At 34.2% G+C, this 18,298-nt stretch overlaps 3 protein-coding genes across 5 annotated transcripts; 2 read left to right on the forward strand and 1 right to left on the reverse strand.

Moving 5' to 3' along the window:
• LOC109346583 (phytochrome A-associated F-box protein) lies at positions 1,950-3,067 on the forward strand. The gene is made up of 2 exons (XM_019586213.1): positions 1,950-2,750; positions 2,878-3,067. Exon 1 carries the CDS (start codon positions 1,996-1,998, stop codon positions 2,746-2,748), a length of 753 nt encoding a protein of 250 aa, XP_019441758.1. The 5' UTR covers positions 1,950-1,995; the 3' UTR covers positions 2,749-2,750; positions 2,878-3,067.
• On the forward strand, positions 4,497-9,004 carry LOC109346584 (probable E3 ubiquitin-protein ligase BAH1-like 2). 3 transcript variants are annotated; one of them, XM_019586214.1, is made up of 6 exons: positions 4,497-4,766; positions 6,428-6,675; positions 6,817-7,071; positions 7,614-7,751; positions 8,286-8,344; positions 8,657-9,004. In XM_019586214.1, exons 1-6 carry the CDS (start codon positions 4,601-4,603, stop codon positions 8,760-8,762), a joined length of 972 nt encoding a protein of 323 aa, XP_019441759.1. In that variant the 5' UTR covers positions 4,497-4,600; the 3' UTR covers positions 8,763-9,004. The 3 variants fall into 3 exon arrangements, with proteins under 3 accessions (XP_019441759.1, XP_019441760.1, XP_019441761.1); XM_019586215.1 differs by having other exon boundaries at positions 4,497-4,744; positions 6,421-6,675; XM_019586216.1 differs by lacking the exon at positions 4,497-4,766 and adding an exon at positions 6,251-6,336.
• LOC109346585 (ABC transporter C family member 4) lies at positions 10,219-17,161 on the reverse strand. The gene is made up of 13 exons (XM_019586217.1): positions 16,999-17,161; positions 14,555-16,737; positions 14,114-14,434; positions 13,769-13,855; positions 13,048-13,671; positions 12,753-12,917; positions 12,078-12,372; positions 11,686-11,900; positions 11,286-11,591; positions 11,109-11,172; positions 10,765-11,004; positions 10,536-10,657; positions 10,219-10,443 (listed from the first exon to the last, which is right to left on the reverse strand). Exons 2-12 carry the CDS (start codon positions 16,655-16,657, stop codon positions 10,557-10,559), a joined length of 4,521 nt encoding a protein of 1,506 aa, XP_019441762.1. The 5' UTR covers positions 16,658-16,737; positions 16,999-17,161; the 3' UTR covers positions 10,219-10,443; positions 10,536-10,556.

Here is an 18,298-nt window from a genome sequence, read left to right on the forward strand (position 1 = left end):
TTACAAGCTTAATCTACTTACAAAACCATTTGGACTCACATTTTATTGGGAAAATGTGTAATATATGCTCTTTTTTTTTTGAATTTCCTTCTTCACCGCTAATTCTATATAAATCCAATAATTTGAATTTACTCAGACTTTCTAATTAATTAGATCCCTTCCTATCTATTGTCTCTCAAAATTCTTATCATCATTCATGTCTATTTTTTAAGTTCTATCAATAATATTCTCTTATAATTTTGAATAAAAAATTAATTTTTTTTGATATGCATAGTTCTTTTCTGGTAAGTATCACTATAATTAAATTATTAATTTTTGATCATCTCAATGGTAAATATTATACTACTAAATCAATAGTTATCTCCACATATGAAATGTTGGATGGAGTCACTATATGCAGTACCGTAAATGTGTAGTCTTATTAATTTTCAATGTAGTCTTATTTTTTCTTCATTCACTTGTGAAATTGGGATGAAACTAATGTCTTTACTTTTGAATGAACTTCTCTCTCTTAGTAATTGTTATGTTAATATTCCAATTTTTTTATCCACGTTACACACGAATTTAGTTCAGTTCAACTAATTTTACAGTTTAAACCAAAAGTACTTACATCCTTATGTCAAAGGGAAAACTATCATATCTCATAATGACATTTGGTTTTTACATTTCATTATAAGATTCTAATATTAAATTATGTTTTCTATTTTTGTGCATAAGCAAAGTTCATCCATCTCTGACCCTATCCATCTATAAATATTAAACTCAACTTAAATCTATTTTTTCTCTTAAAATTTAAGTATTGTGAACACGTACACTAAAATGACCAGTATATGAGATGGTGAAGTAGTATTCAAAGTTGACAAATGATATGAACTTAGAGGAGAGGAACAATTGATAGTGATGGCGTCAATACTCAATTATTTCACCTTCGTTCTACCTTTTTTTTATTGGTCCACCCAAGTTCTATTGCTTCTTCTCTTTCTCTTTGGTGCCAATAATTTCACGAATCAGGATTACTTTTTTTTAACTATATCCTAATCCTATTTTAAACCAATCATACGTTGACATGTGAATAAAATGAAAAAATTAAAAACAAAAAATAATAAAATAAAATACTATGATTGGTTTGAGATACAGTGTAAGACATTATTTCAAACAAATATCTCTATCCATGATTCCACACATAAAATAAGTAAATTGGGTTCTCTTATGTCTTCAGCTGGGCCACCCTGTCAGCTCCTTCTTTTTCCTGGATTATTATGTGTACCTAATCCATAAAACAATACTCACTCCTATGAATATATATAACACCGCCAATTGTATTATATAGATATGTATTAAATAGTCTTAAGCAGTTAAAAGTGTCCTAAACAATTAATTAAGAAAATCAATAAGAAAAATAAGTTGATAAATTAATTTGGAAGATAAATCAATAAGAAAAATTTGGAAGATAAATTAATAAGTTGATAAATCAATAAGTTGATAAATCAATAAGAAAAATAAGTTGATAAATTAATCTTCCACTATTCTTTGGAGGAGAAATATTCTTTGGACTAAATTAATTTGATGGAAAATGTTGACAACCATGATTACTCTCCACTTGTAATAAACATGGGGAGCATGAGGTATGAGAGAGAACAAATAAAAGTCATAGGTATTTTTAATTTTTTAAATGATATTACATATTCTGATCAATGTAAAAAATACCTAGTATCATAGTTGCCATAGGCAACAATCTTCTGTCAAAAAAAATATTTTCATCCATATGTCATAACATATTTTATCTTCATGAATTCATATGTTCTCATGTCTCACGTACTAAACCAATTACAAAACTTAATTAATTTTAAAAAAATTATAAAAACATAAATTAATATTTTAATATTATTTTAATATTTTAATATGAAAATGATGGAACAGTTGATCCTTATCCATGTGATTTGTGATTTTTGTATAAGGATGTGTAAGTTGAGTTGTGACAGATAGACAACAACAATGTCTGAAACTGTATTCGAGATTCTAAACGACGACATCATCTTCACCATCTTCGCTAAGCTTGACGACGATCCACGCCACTGTGCGCGCGTGGCATGCGTCTCCACCAGATTCTTCTCTCTCATTCGCGATTTCTGCTGGAAAACCAAGTCCTTCCCTTCTCTCTTCTCCGTTCTCCTTTCCGATGATTCTCCCTCCGGTTGGTTCACCCTCCACAAGCTCTCCGTCTGCTGCCCCGGTCTCCGCCACTCCGGCGTCCTCCCAACCACCATCACCACCACCGCCGCCGCCGCCGAATCTCAAGGTGAGAGATGTTCTAAGAATAGAAAGATTTGTTTTGGTTATTGGAAATCGCATTTGGCTACAGGGAATTGGAACTTGAGTAGAGAACAAGGTAGCAAGTTACTTGCACGACAATTTCGTGATGATTGTTTATATATTTGTGACTGGCCTGGATGTGTTCATTTTGAGGAGAAGAGAAAGTATAATCTCTTCAGAGGGGTTTTCAAGAATTTCAAACAAACTCGTGTTTGGAGAACTATCAATGATGGGGTTGGGACAGAGAGAGAAAGGAGTAAGATTGATTTGGGTTGTGCTTTTTGTCATTGTACTCAGATTTGGGATCTTCATTCTGCTTTTTGTCTTAGGAGAGGTTTTGGATTCCATGATGATGGTGAACCTGTTGTTAGAGCTTATGTTTGTGAGAATGGTCATGTTTCTGGTGCTTGGACTGATGTCCCCATGTATTCTTGATCGATGTTCTAAATTGCCATCCGCAATCGTAATTGTAGCCATGATATTACAATCACATCGCGGCTGTATTAGTCCGTGGTTATGGTATATGCAATATAACTGTAACTGCTGTCTAGAACTTTGCTCCTGATGGGTAAAGTTTCGATTTTTCAATTCGTGTTTTTTCTGTTTGGTTTAATAATTGAGTGACAAGTTGTAGCATAAGGTGTGGCAGGATCCTGCTACGATTTCTGCATTTATTCTTTGTTTATGTCTGATTTCATTTTGTAGTACAAGGGAAAATCTCACCATGGAGTTAGATTTGAAGCTTTGCTTGTTACTCCTCCTAGACTCCTAGTGTTTAAGGGAGGGTGAATTGAATTGTTGTAAAAACTTTGATTGAAGAGTTGTCTCAGAATGTATTGTAGCATTTGATTCTTGAGAAGAAAGTAGGGTATGCTATTGCTCTATTGAGTATATTGCTTTGTTTTCATTTGAGTTTTCTTAACTTTCCTGTGTATTTGTTTGTTTAGCAGTTGCTGGAAAGTGACCAAAATTTGATCATCATCATTGTGTATTTGTTTGTTTAGAAATTAAGGCACTATGGTCTTCCATATTTTGATCATCAGTCACTTCTCAGTGTTTGGATTATATTATGGTTGCTGTTTTGTTAAATTTTCTAATTTCTCTATGGTTGAACAAAAAACACATACATCCTCTGTATATACTTGTATGAAAGGAGAAGAATATTTGAGCTGAGGGTGGAGCAGAAACAGAAATAGTAACATAGATCATGATGATGGAAGCAGAAAGCATGTTTTCATGCTAACACTCTTACTCTGAATTTCCCTGTTGATTTTGTTTTTGGTTCAGCCACCTCTACTTATCACAAATGGGGATGTCGCTTGTGGTTGATCAGCCACCTCTACTTATCGGATAGAATTAACTATCTGTCTCCACGAACAAGGATCTGTTGTCCCAACACTGAGTCACATGAAAGATAGTCATTGGCGGAAGAAGAGCAAATAACATGTAATAGAGGCATATCATCATGTTTATTGATATAAACATATTCATAGCTTAATTGAACTGTTTGTTTATTTACAAGTGAAACTTGAGCCTTATTAGATAATATCCTTCAAATATGTTTGTAGGTCAGATCAAACTTTGCAATGCTCTTTTTTGTTTGTTTTAGAAACTGTAACATTACTTAATAATTTATTAATATATATAATCTTAAATATCAAAAAATATGAAATGATAATAAAGTAACCAAATGTCAAAATTTGGTGTATGATATTTTATTAGTAATGATATATCCTTGTACAAATCCTATTATCCAATTATTAATAAACAACACTTTGTTATGTATCTCAGTTTCTTGTGAATATGAGATTTATATGTTATTTAATAAGAATATATATTATTTTCTTATTCTAATACATTACATCAAGCCTTAAATTTGAAACACGTCAAACTCCTTCAAGAAATCCTCACCTAGATCCATTCTATTCCCACCCAAAGAAAAAGTCAACCTTCATTTATGCTATTATAATTATACTTATACTTTCCTGTATGGAAGTTAGTGTTATTTTTTCTCAACATGAAGTTTATTAGTAGTATATAATTTTCTATAAATAAAAGTTAGTGTTATTTTTTTATTGACTTGTTCAGAGTAAGAATGAGAGGTGAAAGCGTTAAGATAGGATGGCGAAGTAGGAAGGATTCAAGGATAAAGATGATATCATGAAATAGCATACACTTCTTCCACCAACACCATAAGCATTAAATATAATGAACCTCATTTTCATTCATTCAAACTATCCTAATAAAAGTTTCACTTTCTTTCATAATTCCATGATCACAGAAAAATATGAAGTTCTGCAAGACTTACCAGGAGTACATGCAAAACCAGCAGCAACAGAACCTCCCTAGGCTTGGTTTCAAGAAACTTAAGAAGATCATGAAGACTTGTAGGCAAGATTGTCATTCTCAGAAAACCATTCATGCTATCAAAACTTGTTCTGATCAATGCCCAGGTATATGTCATTATCATTTTTTTCTCCTTTTTTTGTTAGTGGAATGTTCTTATTGTTGAAAAAATCCTTCTTTTTTCTAAAGGTTGTAGGATGGTTTATTAACTTATATAGTAAAGTAACATTTTTATTTGAATGGTATTTCTCTCTCCCTTTCTGTCTGTTGTATTTATTTATTATATTCCTTTGCAATTGTATAACTAAGATTGATGGTGGTAATTTAGTAGTACTTGCAGCCATTGAAGTTTGGTTATCTTCTTCTTCTTGAAACATGAATTCATTCGTTGTGAACAGAAGTAGGACATCGGAAATTGCATTATCGACTTGTTTTGAAGCTCCTTTCACAATCATGTTCTTCCACTTGTTGTGAGAGAAATTAGATCACATATTTCTTTATTACTCCTTGAAAAGAACTAGTTCTAAGAGTTGAATATTTAGTTTTTGTTCATACAAATCTTCATCTATTGTCAACTAGGATTAAGAATTATAACAAGGGTGATACAAAAATTTGAGGTATTTGGTGGAGATGAATGGGTCCATTTGAGGGGGCTTAGAATCTTCAAGTTGGTAGTCTTTCTCTTGATGAAACGGATTTAGAGGTTGTTCTTTTCACAGATGACAAGCAAGGAAATAAAAAGATTGACACTTTTAGAATGTCATTTTCATAGCCATGCTTAGATAGTGATTTGGAACAATTCCAATGTCATAGTTTCTGATTTTGAAATATTTTATTGTCATGCTAATCAATTTAAGTTCCTTTTATGTTATATGTTATCCATAAATTTGTGTGTTTTTATCTTTTATGCAATTTTGTCATATATAACCTCGCACACATTCGTTAAACACCCTTGCGTGTCGATGTCCGACACGTATCCGATACAGATATGTTCAGATTCGCCAATGATACGTATCCGATACAGATACAGTCAGATTCTCCAAGGATATGTATCCGTAGAGTATCCAAAAATTAAAAAAATAAATAAATATGAAGACACATATCAGATTCGTCTTCAATAAAATATAGGATATATAAATTCGTTTTCAATAAAATATAGGATATATAGATTCATTTTCAATAAAATGTAGGATATATAGATTCGTTTTCAATAAAATAGGATAAGATGGATTTGTTTTCAATAAACACCAACTTGTTTAAACGCCACAAAGACTCATACCAACATGCTGTCACACTACATTGACCCTCCAATAGCCGGTATTCTCCGATCCACAACTTATTTTACTTTGAATATTTTGATTTACACTTATAATTTTATCATATTTTATGTGTTTTTTATTATTTTATACGTGTATCCCTGAACATATCGTATCCTATATTTTATAAAAAAATGTGTGTCGACCTATCAGATACGTATCGTATCCGACACACGTATCCGTATCCGTATCCGTGCTTGATAGTATATAACATTCAAATTTCAGTACCTATATATATAAACCTTTCAAATTATTTGTATTCATGCACGTGTATTCAAATTATTATCCTTCAGTGGATTCACCTAGAGACAGAAAAGGGAAGGAAGGAGAAAGATCCTTTCCTCTAATTCTTGCTCAGCAAGTCAGCGCGTGAATGATTTGTTGTATCTGTATATAGATGAATTCGAAAGTATCATTCGCTTGCATTATGCTAACTTGATATAATTGCGCAGTGTGCGATGGAATGTTTTTCCCTTCTCTTCTCAACGAAATGTCAGATGTCTTAGGTTGCTTTAATCAGCGCGCACAAAAGTTGCTGGAGCTACATCTTGCTTCTTCTGGCTTCAGAAAGTACCTTTTCTGGTTGAAAGGAAAATTACACGTGGATCACACTGCTCTAGTTCAAGACGGCAGAGACTTAGTCGCTTATGCACTAATAAATGCCATTGCGATTCGAAAAATACTAAAGAAATATGATAAGGTATGCCTTCCAATTCTGTTTCGAGATTAAACATTTACTATCCTACTTATTTTTCAGGTGTGCTAATTTTAAGTTTTGAAAGTCCAAGTGAAAATTACTAGTAGTGTTCTTTACGAATTCATACTATTACTATGACTGCAGATTCATTATTCCAAGCAAGGGCAATTATTCAAGTCACAAGTACAGACTATGCACAAGGAGATTCTTCAAAGTCCATGGCTTATTGAGCTTATGGCCTTATACCTGAACTTGAGGGAAACTTGTTTAAATTCAATGAAAGCACCTGCTTTATTTGATGGATGTTCTCTCACATTTCATGATGGAAAGCCATCACTTACTTGTGAGCTATTTGATTCCATCAAAATTGATATAGACTTGACTTGCTCTATATGCTTGGTGAGTAGCATTGGCTTCACTTGTTCGATGAATTCCTCATGTTCTGTGCATTACTCATTTTAGATGTTTTTACCTGTAATACACATACACTGAAGTTGTCTATTTGAAGTTCCTGCATTCATATTTTAAGCTGTGCATAAATTATGCTTTGACCCGAAAAAGGATCACAGTTTAATTCTTCGAATTCTGGTTTCCTAAAGACTGTGAAATGGTGGTATTTTTTGGATTGACATTTCTATGGAAAATCATTGTGAGCATGTGGCTTAAACCGTGGTATTTTTTAAACTATCTTACTTATAGATTCTTTTGAATATTTTAGATATGTCTGATGGTTTTCAGAATCTATACCTCCTTATATTGTCCAATATTTTCCTAGCCTATTGCCCTAAAGCAGTTAATTTTTATGGTTTTAGAGTGCATTGACAGTATCACCTTTCCTCGATACCAATGGCGTGTTTTCTATGCAATTGAGAAAGTATCGATCTATCGATATCCTTCACTATTTTCCATTGATAAAGTTCATATTAACTCTTCCATGACAGGACACAGTGTTTGATCCAGTTTCTTTGACTTGTGGCCATATATTCTGCTATAGCTGTGCTTGCTCTGCTGCATCTGCAAGTATTGTTGATGGACTTAAGGCAGCAGATCCTAAAGAGAAATGTCCTCTATGCCGAGAGGTAGGAACCATACATCATATAACAAGCACGCCTACAATATTATTTGCAGTGGAAATATTACAAATGTTAATAACTCATAATTTGACCCTTTATTGATCACTATAACTAATGGATGATCTTTAACCTCATCATTGCTGCATTGTCATATTTGGAGTACTAGTATACTTACCCAAAAATTGTGATACCAAAGCAACTGCTAAAATTTAAAAATAAGGATCCGGTTCAAAGCTTTATTTATCCTCCAATTTCGTGACTTAAAATTTCATATGAAATTTTCCGAAGTGTGATTCTATAAATTGAGTTTTACCATCGAATAAGGATCCAGTTCAAAGCATCATTCAGTTTCGTTATGTTATCTTGCGATGCTTGATAAATTGCACTTTACATGAAGAACATAGATTTTTTTTTACGAATCTTAGTCTTGAACTTGCCATAAAGAGGCTATTAAGAATTGGCAACTGAAATTTCCAATTACCTGGATTTGATCCTATTAAAGTGGTTGGCGACTTAACATTTAGTTTATTTTGTTTGCAGGAAGGAGTTTATGAAGATGCTGTGCGCTTGGAAGAGCTAAATATTCTGTTAGCCCGAAGGTATGATAACATTTATTCCATTATCAAATTGGTGAAAATAAAATGAATGGAAGATATCTTCATAAAAAAGATTGATGCAGAAGCCCATATCAAACTCTTTTCGATCATGTTGGCTGTCAAGGAAGCACAAACACTTCACATTAGTAGTCGTGTCTGATACACGTATCTGCATTGGACACTCCTACTCATGTTCTCTAACATTTTATATTTGTTTTCGCCGTATCCCGTTGTCCAGTGTCATGTCCGTGCTTCTTTGTTGGTTGTGATATATCCTTCACTAGATCCTTAACCTCATGTTTCTATTTTTTGCAGCTGCCATGAGTACTGGAAACAGCGTCTTCAGACGGAGAGAGCCGAGAGGGTCAAGCAAGCTAAGGAACATTGGGAGTTGCAATGTAGGACATTCATGGGAGTCTAAGTAGACAAGCAACTTATCTTAGGTTGCAAACATGTTGATATACACTTAATTGATATTTTGTATGAGATTCTGGACATGGGGTAGCTGTCTTTAAGCACTTTTTTTTATTCTGCTCAAAACAAAAGGCTTATATGCTTTAGTAATCATAATAACTAAGTAATTTATCTGCAAGTGATGATATTGTTACATTACTTTTTCTTCATTGTACATAAACTATGATATTGTTACATTCTTTTTCTTCATTGTACATAAAGTATGATACTGTTACATTACTTTTTCTTCATTGTACATAAAGTATGATATATTACATTACTTTTTCTTCATTGTGCATAATTTATGATATTGTTACATTAACTTTTCTTCAGTTGTTAACTTTTCTTCGTTTCATGAAGGGTGCGTACCAGTGCTAACTTTTACAATTGTCATATCTTAAAAATTGACCCATAATTTATAATATCTCTTTTGTTTACATCATTATTGTTTTCAAAGCAGAAGCATCATTATTTAGAAGTGGAGTGGTTAAGATAAAACTATCCAAAGTTGGTGTTTCCAAGACTCAAACTCATAGTCTCTCAAATTAATCAAAGGCAAGTCTATTTCAACTACAACCAACCATTTTTGCATCTTATAAATTGTTTTGGCTGATTTTATGTGCTCCCACATTTTTACATTTTACACTGATCATATGACTTATCTTAAACCAAGAAAACACACAATAAGTGTGTTAAACCAAAGAAGGTGTGTGCAAATAAAACCAAACATTGTTATTTCTATTAATTTTAAGCTGAAAATCTATTTTTAATTGTACTATGAGTAAAATAATATGTGAATTTCATAGATATTTTCATTTTAAACTGACACAAAAAATTCTGAACTTTAGTTGGAGTTGTGAGAAAAAAACACACTAGATAGTACCAAAATGAAAGAAGTTCAAAATAAAAAATGTTGGAATTTGCTTAAGGTTATAGTCAACAATGAATAGCAAAACACTCAAAAAAACAAAGTGTTAGCCACATGTTTAAATCCTCTTTCATTGTGTCAATAACTTTCCATATGAACAAACATTAAAAGAACTGGTTTTTTTAAACTCTGAGATCAATATGTTATTTTGCCTATAAGAATACTAGTTATAATTAATAGTAAAATAATAAATATTACAACCATTTTGATACCTTAAGTTACATGAAAATTTTCTCTGATATTAAAAAAAATACTCAGGAAAGCAGTACCTGGCTGAACATATGCATATTTATATAACCAAAAGCTCAATTAGAGGTCTAAAGTAGCTATACTAATGATGCAAAAATACTTAATTCAATATAGTGCAATGGGAATGCTGCAATAATAGATATGCATTGACATTCAAATTTTTTACACGGTCACTCATCATTCATGTGTCTTACTTATATTTCTTATTTTACTTAGAGATAATAATAATTAACATGTGAATGATAGCTGAAAGTGTAAAAATCAGTGCATAGACTATTTCCTCAGCAACTTATTAGTTGTTACCCTTGGTAAGTAGTACAAAATAAAAATTAGGATCTACCATCCTACATTCTTCAATACAAACTCAGATATGGCCAAAATGTGAAGTATAACTAGTAGGCTTGCCTAGGCTTCACTTGTCAAATAAGACACCAGTGATAAAACATCTCATCTCTGCTCTAGTCTTGTGTGTCTACAAGAAATGATGAAAGATCAATAAAAAAACTTGGCCTTTTAAGGTTTTTTTCATTATGCTACATATATGAATGGCCTAAGCAGACATACCAAGAGAAACAGAAGAGTTTCTTATAGTTCATTTGAGCGGTTGGCATACTCTTGAACTAGCGCGCCGAAGAGCGATGGCCTTTGAAGCAAGTTGGAGGGCTTGTCGAATTCTTTAGCTCGTCCTGTTAAGGGAGGAAATGAACCAAACTTAGCTTTACTATGCGGAATAAATGTAACATGGAATTGGATCTATATAGATAGGATAAGAAGCGAGAGAATGGTATCATACCTGCATCAACAACTAGTACTCTATTGCAGTCCATGACTGTTGGTATTCTGTGAGCAATGCTGATGATGGTGCGTGACGCGAAATCCTCTCGGATGATCCTCTGAATTACAGCATCAGTTTGAGAATCAACAGAAGCTGTTGCCTCATCCATGAACAATAGCCCACTTTGCTTAAGCATAACGCGCCCTAAACAAAGTAGCTGCCTCTGCCCGACACTCCAGTTATCTCCATTATCAACCACTGTATAGAAAGTTGAAATAACATCAATTGCCATTAATATTTTTTTAAAAGGGATGGAGTGAAATTCAAGCAGCTTGAAGAAAATGGTAAAGAATCTTAAATACCTAAAGCATCGAGTTTCTCAGCCTTAGCAGCCACTACATCTTTTAGTTGACAACGTTCAAGACTCTACAACAATTAAAAAGCTAGTTAGACTAAGCAAATGATAGAGAGAAAAAACTGAGGGAAATTGGTGTGAGTGTGACATTAATTTTAGGCTTCACATATAATGGAATACTTACCCTCCATATATCTTCTTCTGTATACTGTCCAGTTGGATCAATGTTACTTCTGACAGTTCCTTCAAAAAGGACAGGCTCCTGAGGGATGATACCAAACCGAGATCGAAGATCATGAAGTCCTAAGACGGATATGTCAATGCCATCAATGATTATTTTCCCTCCTGTAGGTTCCACCAGCCTGAAGAAAACTTGAATTAAAGTTGATTTTCCACTCCCTGTTCGACCAACGACACCAATCTTCTCTCCTCCACTAATGCTTAAAGTAATGCCTTTAAGAACCAGCGGAGTGTTCGGACGATATCTGACCTGTTACCAGAAGCTCAAGTTATTACCATAAGGAAAAATGTGTTGCTCTTAGCATATAAAAAGTGAAATACGCAATTTGGTCATATTTACATACCTGCAAGTCCTTGATATCAACATTGCCATGACCAGGCCAATTTGAAGGAGGAGAACGATCTTCAATTTTCCATGCTGATTCTGATGGAATATTTGTGAACTGCTTTATCCTCTCAACAGATACCATTTTGTTTTCAATGAAACAGCTCATGTATACAGCAAAGAACAGCACCGAATTTAACGATATTCCGTAAGAGAGTGATAAACCAACATTTTCTACATCAAGAAGAACAATGCAGTCAATTTATTATCTCAATATTCAACTGCAAGGAAAGCAAAAAAAATAACTACAGTCTCATATGATGAGGACTACTTGGAAAGATAAAACATGATATTTTTTCAAAGGATCAAGGCAAGGCAACAGTTTTATAAATCCTTTTGTAGTTAGTTTACCTGGTTTTATGATGCTGCTGGGTAACATGATCATGAATAAAGTAGACAAGCAAAACATTAAGCTTCCAAGCAATTCTAAGCGGAAACCCAACCACTCATTGGAACTGAAGTTGTGGAAATCCATTCGCAAATTATCATTAACACGTTTAACATTTTCATCACTAAACTCTTTCTGCTTTTTGAATGCACGGATTGTCATGACCCCAGAAATGCTTTCAGAGAAGTGATGAATGACAGGCGCTTTTGTAATTGAATCGAGACGAGTCAATTCACGAGATGAAGCAAGATAATAGCGCTGCAATACCAAAAAAGAAACACAAATTATTAACATGAAGTCCAAGAGATATACTTTATGTTTAATTATGAATAAATCAAATTCTGAATACAATGTATTTTGTCTGTGAAACAATTGAGTAACTTCAACATTCTGAATACAATGTATTTACATACTTAAAGTGAAACCTGTGAATAACTTCAAAATATTTGAAGTTATAGAGTAAAGTCATATATTTATGTTTCCAGCTGCAACAATGTTAAGGTTTTAGAGTTATTGCATTGGCAGTCTAAGAAAGACAAATTATTGTTTTGTGATGCGTGCTTCGGATCTGTAGGCACACACCCATATCAGAATTTTAGCAGCAATAAATTTGACTAACATAAAAATCAAAAGCATACCCGGTACCAAACATTCAACCAAATAAGAGGAATTAGCAAGAAAGTTGTTGGCCAAGAATTTTGACATGTGATTATGATGATGCTGACTACTGTGATGTACATAGCCAAAGCAAAGTTCATGAACAGGGGGATGAAGATATCAACATTGGTCTGATCAGTCGATGCCTGTCAAAATAAATACGTCGTTGTAAGTATTGTACTTGAAAGATGACACTAAATTAGAAGTAGATAGCACTATGGATTAGGTTATTGCATGTATGTTTAACACAACATACTCAAGCTCATAAATTCTTACCCTGCTTAGAATTCTCCCTGATGGAGTAGTGTCGAAGAAAGACATTGGTGCATGTAAGATGCTATTAAGAATTTGTGAGAAGAAAAGCTGTGCTGTCTTTAGCCCGACGACAGTGACAGAGTAGGTTCTTAGAACGATCAAAACAAGTGAAACTACAGCAATAATCGCGTAGATGGAAATAAACACAGTAGGATCAAACAGGTGAGCGCGCTTTGCTGAGGTTTCATATGCCAGCCAATAATCACTTGCCATCATAGATGCTTGCCACAACACAGAAAAAAGGACCACTGCTGTAACACCCCACCATCCAAAAGCCTCAGTGCAGTAGAGTTTATAGATATGTAAGCTTACTTGCCCAGTTTCTCTCTCCTCTTCTTTGATGAGTTTAGAATTTTCTTTGTTAGACTTGGGCTGGTCAAGAGAATTGCTTTCGCCGTTCGTTTCTCGATGATTAGGAGCTGCCTTTGGAGATTTAATTGGTTTGTCAAAATTTTCACCTGCAGCACCTTGTTCTACTAGTTCCATAGAGGTCTCATGTGCAGCTACAAGAGCAGAAAAATCCAATCCGGAATTGAGTAGATCATCGTACTTCCCTGATTGGGCAATCATTCCATCTTTCATCACCTTTTTTAGCAAACAAATATTAGCATTTGAATCACTCACCAAGTTGAATAGACAATTGAAAGGAACAAAAATTAAACCATAGGAAAAAGAGACTTACCACTATACGATCGACATTATGTAGGAAGTCTACTTGGTGTGTGACAAGAATAATGGTCTTGCCTTTTAGAGCTCCTCTCACACATTCCTGTATAACAGACATACCACAAGCACCAAAGTTTTATATTTGGCTAAACTAACAAAGAATCATACTTATGGGTAAACTGAACAACTAGATATTTTAAATATCTCCAGTTTGCTCATGTTGTCAATTGCATAAATTCTTCCGAAAAAACACTTCACTAGGAGTTGAGTTGATCACAAATTCGGAATTAAACAGAGTTGTAGATCATATCTTAGCATAACAATTCACAAAATGACTTCAAGCAACTCAGAGGATAACTACCTTAAAGATTTCAGAGCCGGTATGTGCATCAACAGCACTGAAAACATCGTCGAGAAGATATATATCACAGTCTTGATATACAGCCCTGGCAAGTTGTATACGCTGCTTCTGGCCACCACTTAGATTGATGCCACGCTCTCCGATCTCAGTCTGATCTCCATACTCCATCATTTCCAGGTCTTTCTCTAAGCAACAAACCCTGACAACTTCATTGTACTTCTGTCTGATCATGGGTAATCCAAAGAGAATGTTTTCTTCAATGGTCCCATTTTGAATCCATGATGTTTGTGCAACATAAGAAGTACTCCCACAAACATGAACCTGTTACCAAAACAAGAAATCAGAAATTAACATCAAAGTACAAGTTTGTGAATGCATATTAAAGAAAATAAAGGCCAATGTAGTTCTCAATTCTGAACCAAAAGTTATAGTGGTATATACCTTTCCAGAAATTTTGTGCATCTCACCAAGAATTGATGCAAGGAGAGAAGACTTTCCTGACCCTACAGTCCCAACTATAGCAGTAAGCTCACCCTTATTGATATCCAAATTAATATGTTTCAAGTCCTGCTGTTGAGAATCATCATCCCAGCTAAAGGTACCATCTTTGACCTCCACAGCAGTTTGTCCATCACAACCCCTCACTCTCTCAACCGAATCTTCGGATAATTCCCTGCTAGACATGTACTTATCTAACCTTCCCAATGACACCATTGCTTGTGCAAGAGATATCATAGACTGTGGGAACGTTCTAATAGGTTCCTGCAGGATCTTAAACACGGTTGTGGTGGTGAAAACTGTCCCAGCATCAAGTGGAACTCCAAGCAAAATCGCCGTGCCAAACGTGAGAGTTGATATCAATAATGGTGCACTCCACAACACAACAATATTGCCAGAAACTGAGTACATAAACTTAGAAAACCACCCGAACTCTGACTCACGGAAACCCTGAATTCTCTGGTTGAAATGCTCTTCCCATGCCTGGAACTTGATCACACGCATGTAATTAAGCATCTCATTCACAGCTTTCATTCTCGAGTCACGCTTTATCATTGCATTAAATTGGTACTTTTTGTTTTGTCCAGTACTTAACAAAATGAACCCAATAATACCAAGAAGTCCGATCAAAGCTGTAATTGTTGCTGCACCTAAACATTTGTAAAGCAATATTAAGCCAATACCAAGTTGAAATGGCATCATCCACACAGCATGTAGCTGCAGCATCATATCAGAGAGTTGTTGGGCATCAACAGCCATGTAATTCACAATAGGCCCAACACCATGGTCCTGCCGAGCCGAACATGTTAGCCTCAACCCCTTCTTGTACAAGGAAGTGATGAGAGTGCATCTGATAAGCATCCCAAGCTTCTGAGAGTTGAAGTTGAAATGGTGAGTTGCCAAAACTTCAACAAATTTGGCACATAGGAGAATCAACACTAGGTAGTATCCTTCATATGGAGAGCTTCCCTTCCCAGCTGTGAAATCAACAAAACTCTGTAAGAGAACAGGCCCTACAAACATGACACTTAGCCTAACAACAGCAAGGAAGGCAGTGAAGGCTATTTCCCTCCAGAAGACCCGAAGCAATGTGGTTCGAACCGGATGCTTTGAACTCTCATCTGATTTAGGCCATTTTGATTCAAAGATCACTGACATCCTCTCAGCTCTATGCAGTGGAGAAAGGTATGGAACATCATCAATCTTCAGTGGTGCCTTGTACCCTTTGCTCAATAAGGGGTTTATCCAAATCCAAAAGGCCTTGGATATTATAGAAGCTGAGGCAAAGCCAGTAACACTGGCTTTTCTCCCAGTAACATCATCATATAGCTTGGAATCATCACCATTACGCGGTTGCGTTCCGTCGTTACTGGACTTAATCCCAGTGGATCCTTTAACTGCAACAAATAGCAGAAAAAGTGACAGAGGGAGAGAAATGAAAGAAGCTATGTCATCCACCAAGAAGCTGAAGTGTTTGGTTTCCTCCACAGAGACAAAACGAATAACACCAGAAGCTGAGAACAAAGCAACAATGATAAAATTTGCAATCCAATAAATCCTAAGGGATAAAGGATGTGCAACAGCTTCAAATCTTTTCTCATGAATAATCAAGATTACAAGTATAACTTGTGTTATGGCCTGAACTAACCAAAACACTCCATCAATTACCTTCCATGTAACCTGTGTTGAACTGGTAAAAACCAAAATAGAAGCAACAGTGTACAATATGGCCAAAACAGATGTTGCAGTTAATGTTAGCTTGAACCATATTGTTGTTGTGACAGAAGCTTCTCTATTTCTTATAAGAGGCTTGTTGAGTTCTGAGTGGTTGTTCTCATTAGAGGTGAACCTAGAATAGAGTTTTGTGAGGGCAAACACAAAGAAAGTCAACAAGAGTAAGACATCAACAGCAGAGAAAAGTGCTCTCTGAGGACATGGAGAGAGGAAAATGAATCTAAGCCAATGAGGTAGATTTGAAACAAATGAAACATCTCCTGAGGTTGAACATGAAAGGGAAGTGACCCAAGTTGAAGTTTCAGATCGCATGTTTGTGCACACCACAGGAAACTTCTTGAGCTATGTTACAACTTAGAACCAAGGAATCACTATTGTTTATTCTCTGCAACCTGAAAGAAAACAATGAATCATGGTTGTTTATTAAGCATATTGAAGATGGGTCATTTATTGAGCAATATCTATGACAAGAAACTAAAAGTGAACAACTTTATTGTTAACAAGCCAAAGTGTATTAAGAAGACAAGAGAAAAAAGAGAACTTGGTTGAAGAAGAGAGAAGGGGCAAGTGGATGAAATAAAAGGGTGTGAAGGTAGGAAACAATTGGTGCTGCTTAAAACACGTTCACTCTTACATAATAGAAACACGTTTACCTTTTTAAGTGCTTTTACAACAACTTTTACAACGTAAAAACATGTCCTTACAACCCAAAAAAGCTAAGCAGATCTAAAAGTTGAAGACAGAAACTCAATATGGTGTTGTTGTACAGTAGAATCAACAAATCTTCCTACTTTTCTGTATTATTAAAATGGAATGGAACTTGCGTCCTAGACTCATTAGCCGCCATTAAATAAGTATAGACAAATTTACACGACTTGTGTATGTGCATTGACTAAAAAAAATTAGCCATATGGTGCAACTTTATAGATATTACCAAACAGTGCAAATTGCATGAAGTTGTGGCTCCCATGAACAACTTCACTTTATCCTTTAATTTCTTCTTTTAGTTTTTGTTAAGCAAAGTAGTGATTTCAAGGTTTAAGTTTTGGGTTTTTTTAATAATTTTTTGTAGGTAACTCATGCTTAAACATGGGTTTTGATATTAGCAATTATTTCTTAAATCACGTCTTAGATCTATGAGTTATAGGCATACATTTTTTTTATATAAAAATTCTGTACAAACCACTAGTCTTAGTCATGACCGGGTTGCATGTGGGTTGAATTGAATAATTGTTTATAGGAAAATAGACACTAATCAAAACTTTGTTGACTATGGTTGATTAGGGTATATGTGATTTTTGATTTATGAATTCAAAATCAACTAACTCCCTATTAATTGGGTTAGAGTAAGTGTGTGTAATAATGGGTATAATATTTTAAGTTGCACACGATTAATGTATATAAAAATGAAAATTAATGTTGTTGCTTCAAAATCAGATCAATATATGATATTTGTGCTCATATGGATTAACTTATGAGTTCATTTGGATAAAAAAAACATCTAAAAAATCAATATGATATATCATAAAGGGAAAAAAGTTTGGATCTGACAAACCCACGTGCAATTCAGCTACAAAGTATGTTATATATAAAAAAGAACTAAATATTAGTGTATTATAAAGCACTTTAATTAAATAATCTTTTACCATGAGGTTAAAGCACGTTAATTAAGTAGAAAGTATATTATTATTATTATTACAGTAGCTAGCACCTACCACTACGTACCCGTGGCACATCACATGCCAGTATTAAATAGCCTTCTACATTACAGTTCCAGCTACCACCACCACCATAGCACGTGACATGACAATTCCAACTACCACCCTTTCTAACAAAGATCCTCTAACCTAAAAGAAACATATATCTTTTATATTATAAACAAATCAAATCTCACTAAATTATATAAAAATAAATATTTTTTTATTTTTATGATTTTCTTTTTAAGTAAGGGAT

The sequence above is a fragment of the Lupinus angustifolius genome, chromosome LG04, assembly GCF_001865875.1.
Source record: "Lupinus angustifolius cultivar Tanjil chromosome LG04, LupAngTanjil_v1.0, whole genome shotgun sequence".
Classification (NCBI taxonomy): domain Eukaryota; kingdom Viridiplantae; phylum Streptophyta; class Magnoliopsida; order Fabales; family Fabaceae; genus Lupinus; species Lupinus angustifolius.

Coding starts and splice junctions, on each gene's coding strand:
- LOC109346583 (XM_019586213.1), top strand. CDS start 1,996: ATGTCTGAAACTGTATTCGAGATTCTAAACGACGACATCATCTTCACC.
- LOC109346584 (XM_019586214.1), top strand. CDS start 4,601: ATGAAGTTCTGCAAGACTTACCAGGAGTACATGCAAAACCAGCAGCAA. Junction 6,676..6,816: donor TACTAAAGAAATATGATAAG/GTATGCCTTCCA, acceptor CTATGACTGCAG/ATTCATTATTCCAAGCAAGG. Junction 7,072..7,613: donor TGACTTGCTCTATATGCTTG/GTGAGTAGCATT, acceptor CTTCCATGACAG/GACACAGTGTTTGATCCAGT.
- LOC109346585 (XM_019586217.1), bottom strand. CDS start 16,657: ATGCGATCTGAAACTTCAACTTGGGTCACTTCCCTTTCATGTTCAACC. Junction 13,856..14,113: donor CCGGCTCTGAAATCTTTAAG/GTAGTTATCCTC, acceptor TCTGTTATACAG/GAATGTGTGAGAGGAGCTCT. Junction 11,005..11,108: donor TGAGAAACTCGATGCTTTAG/GTATTTAAGATT, acceptor CTTTCTATACAG/TGGTTGATAATGGAGATAAC.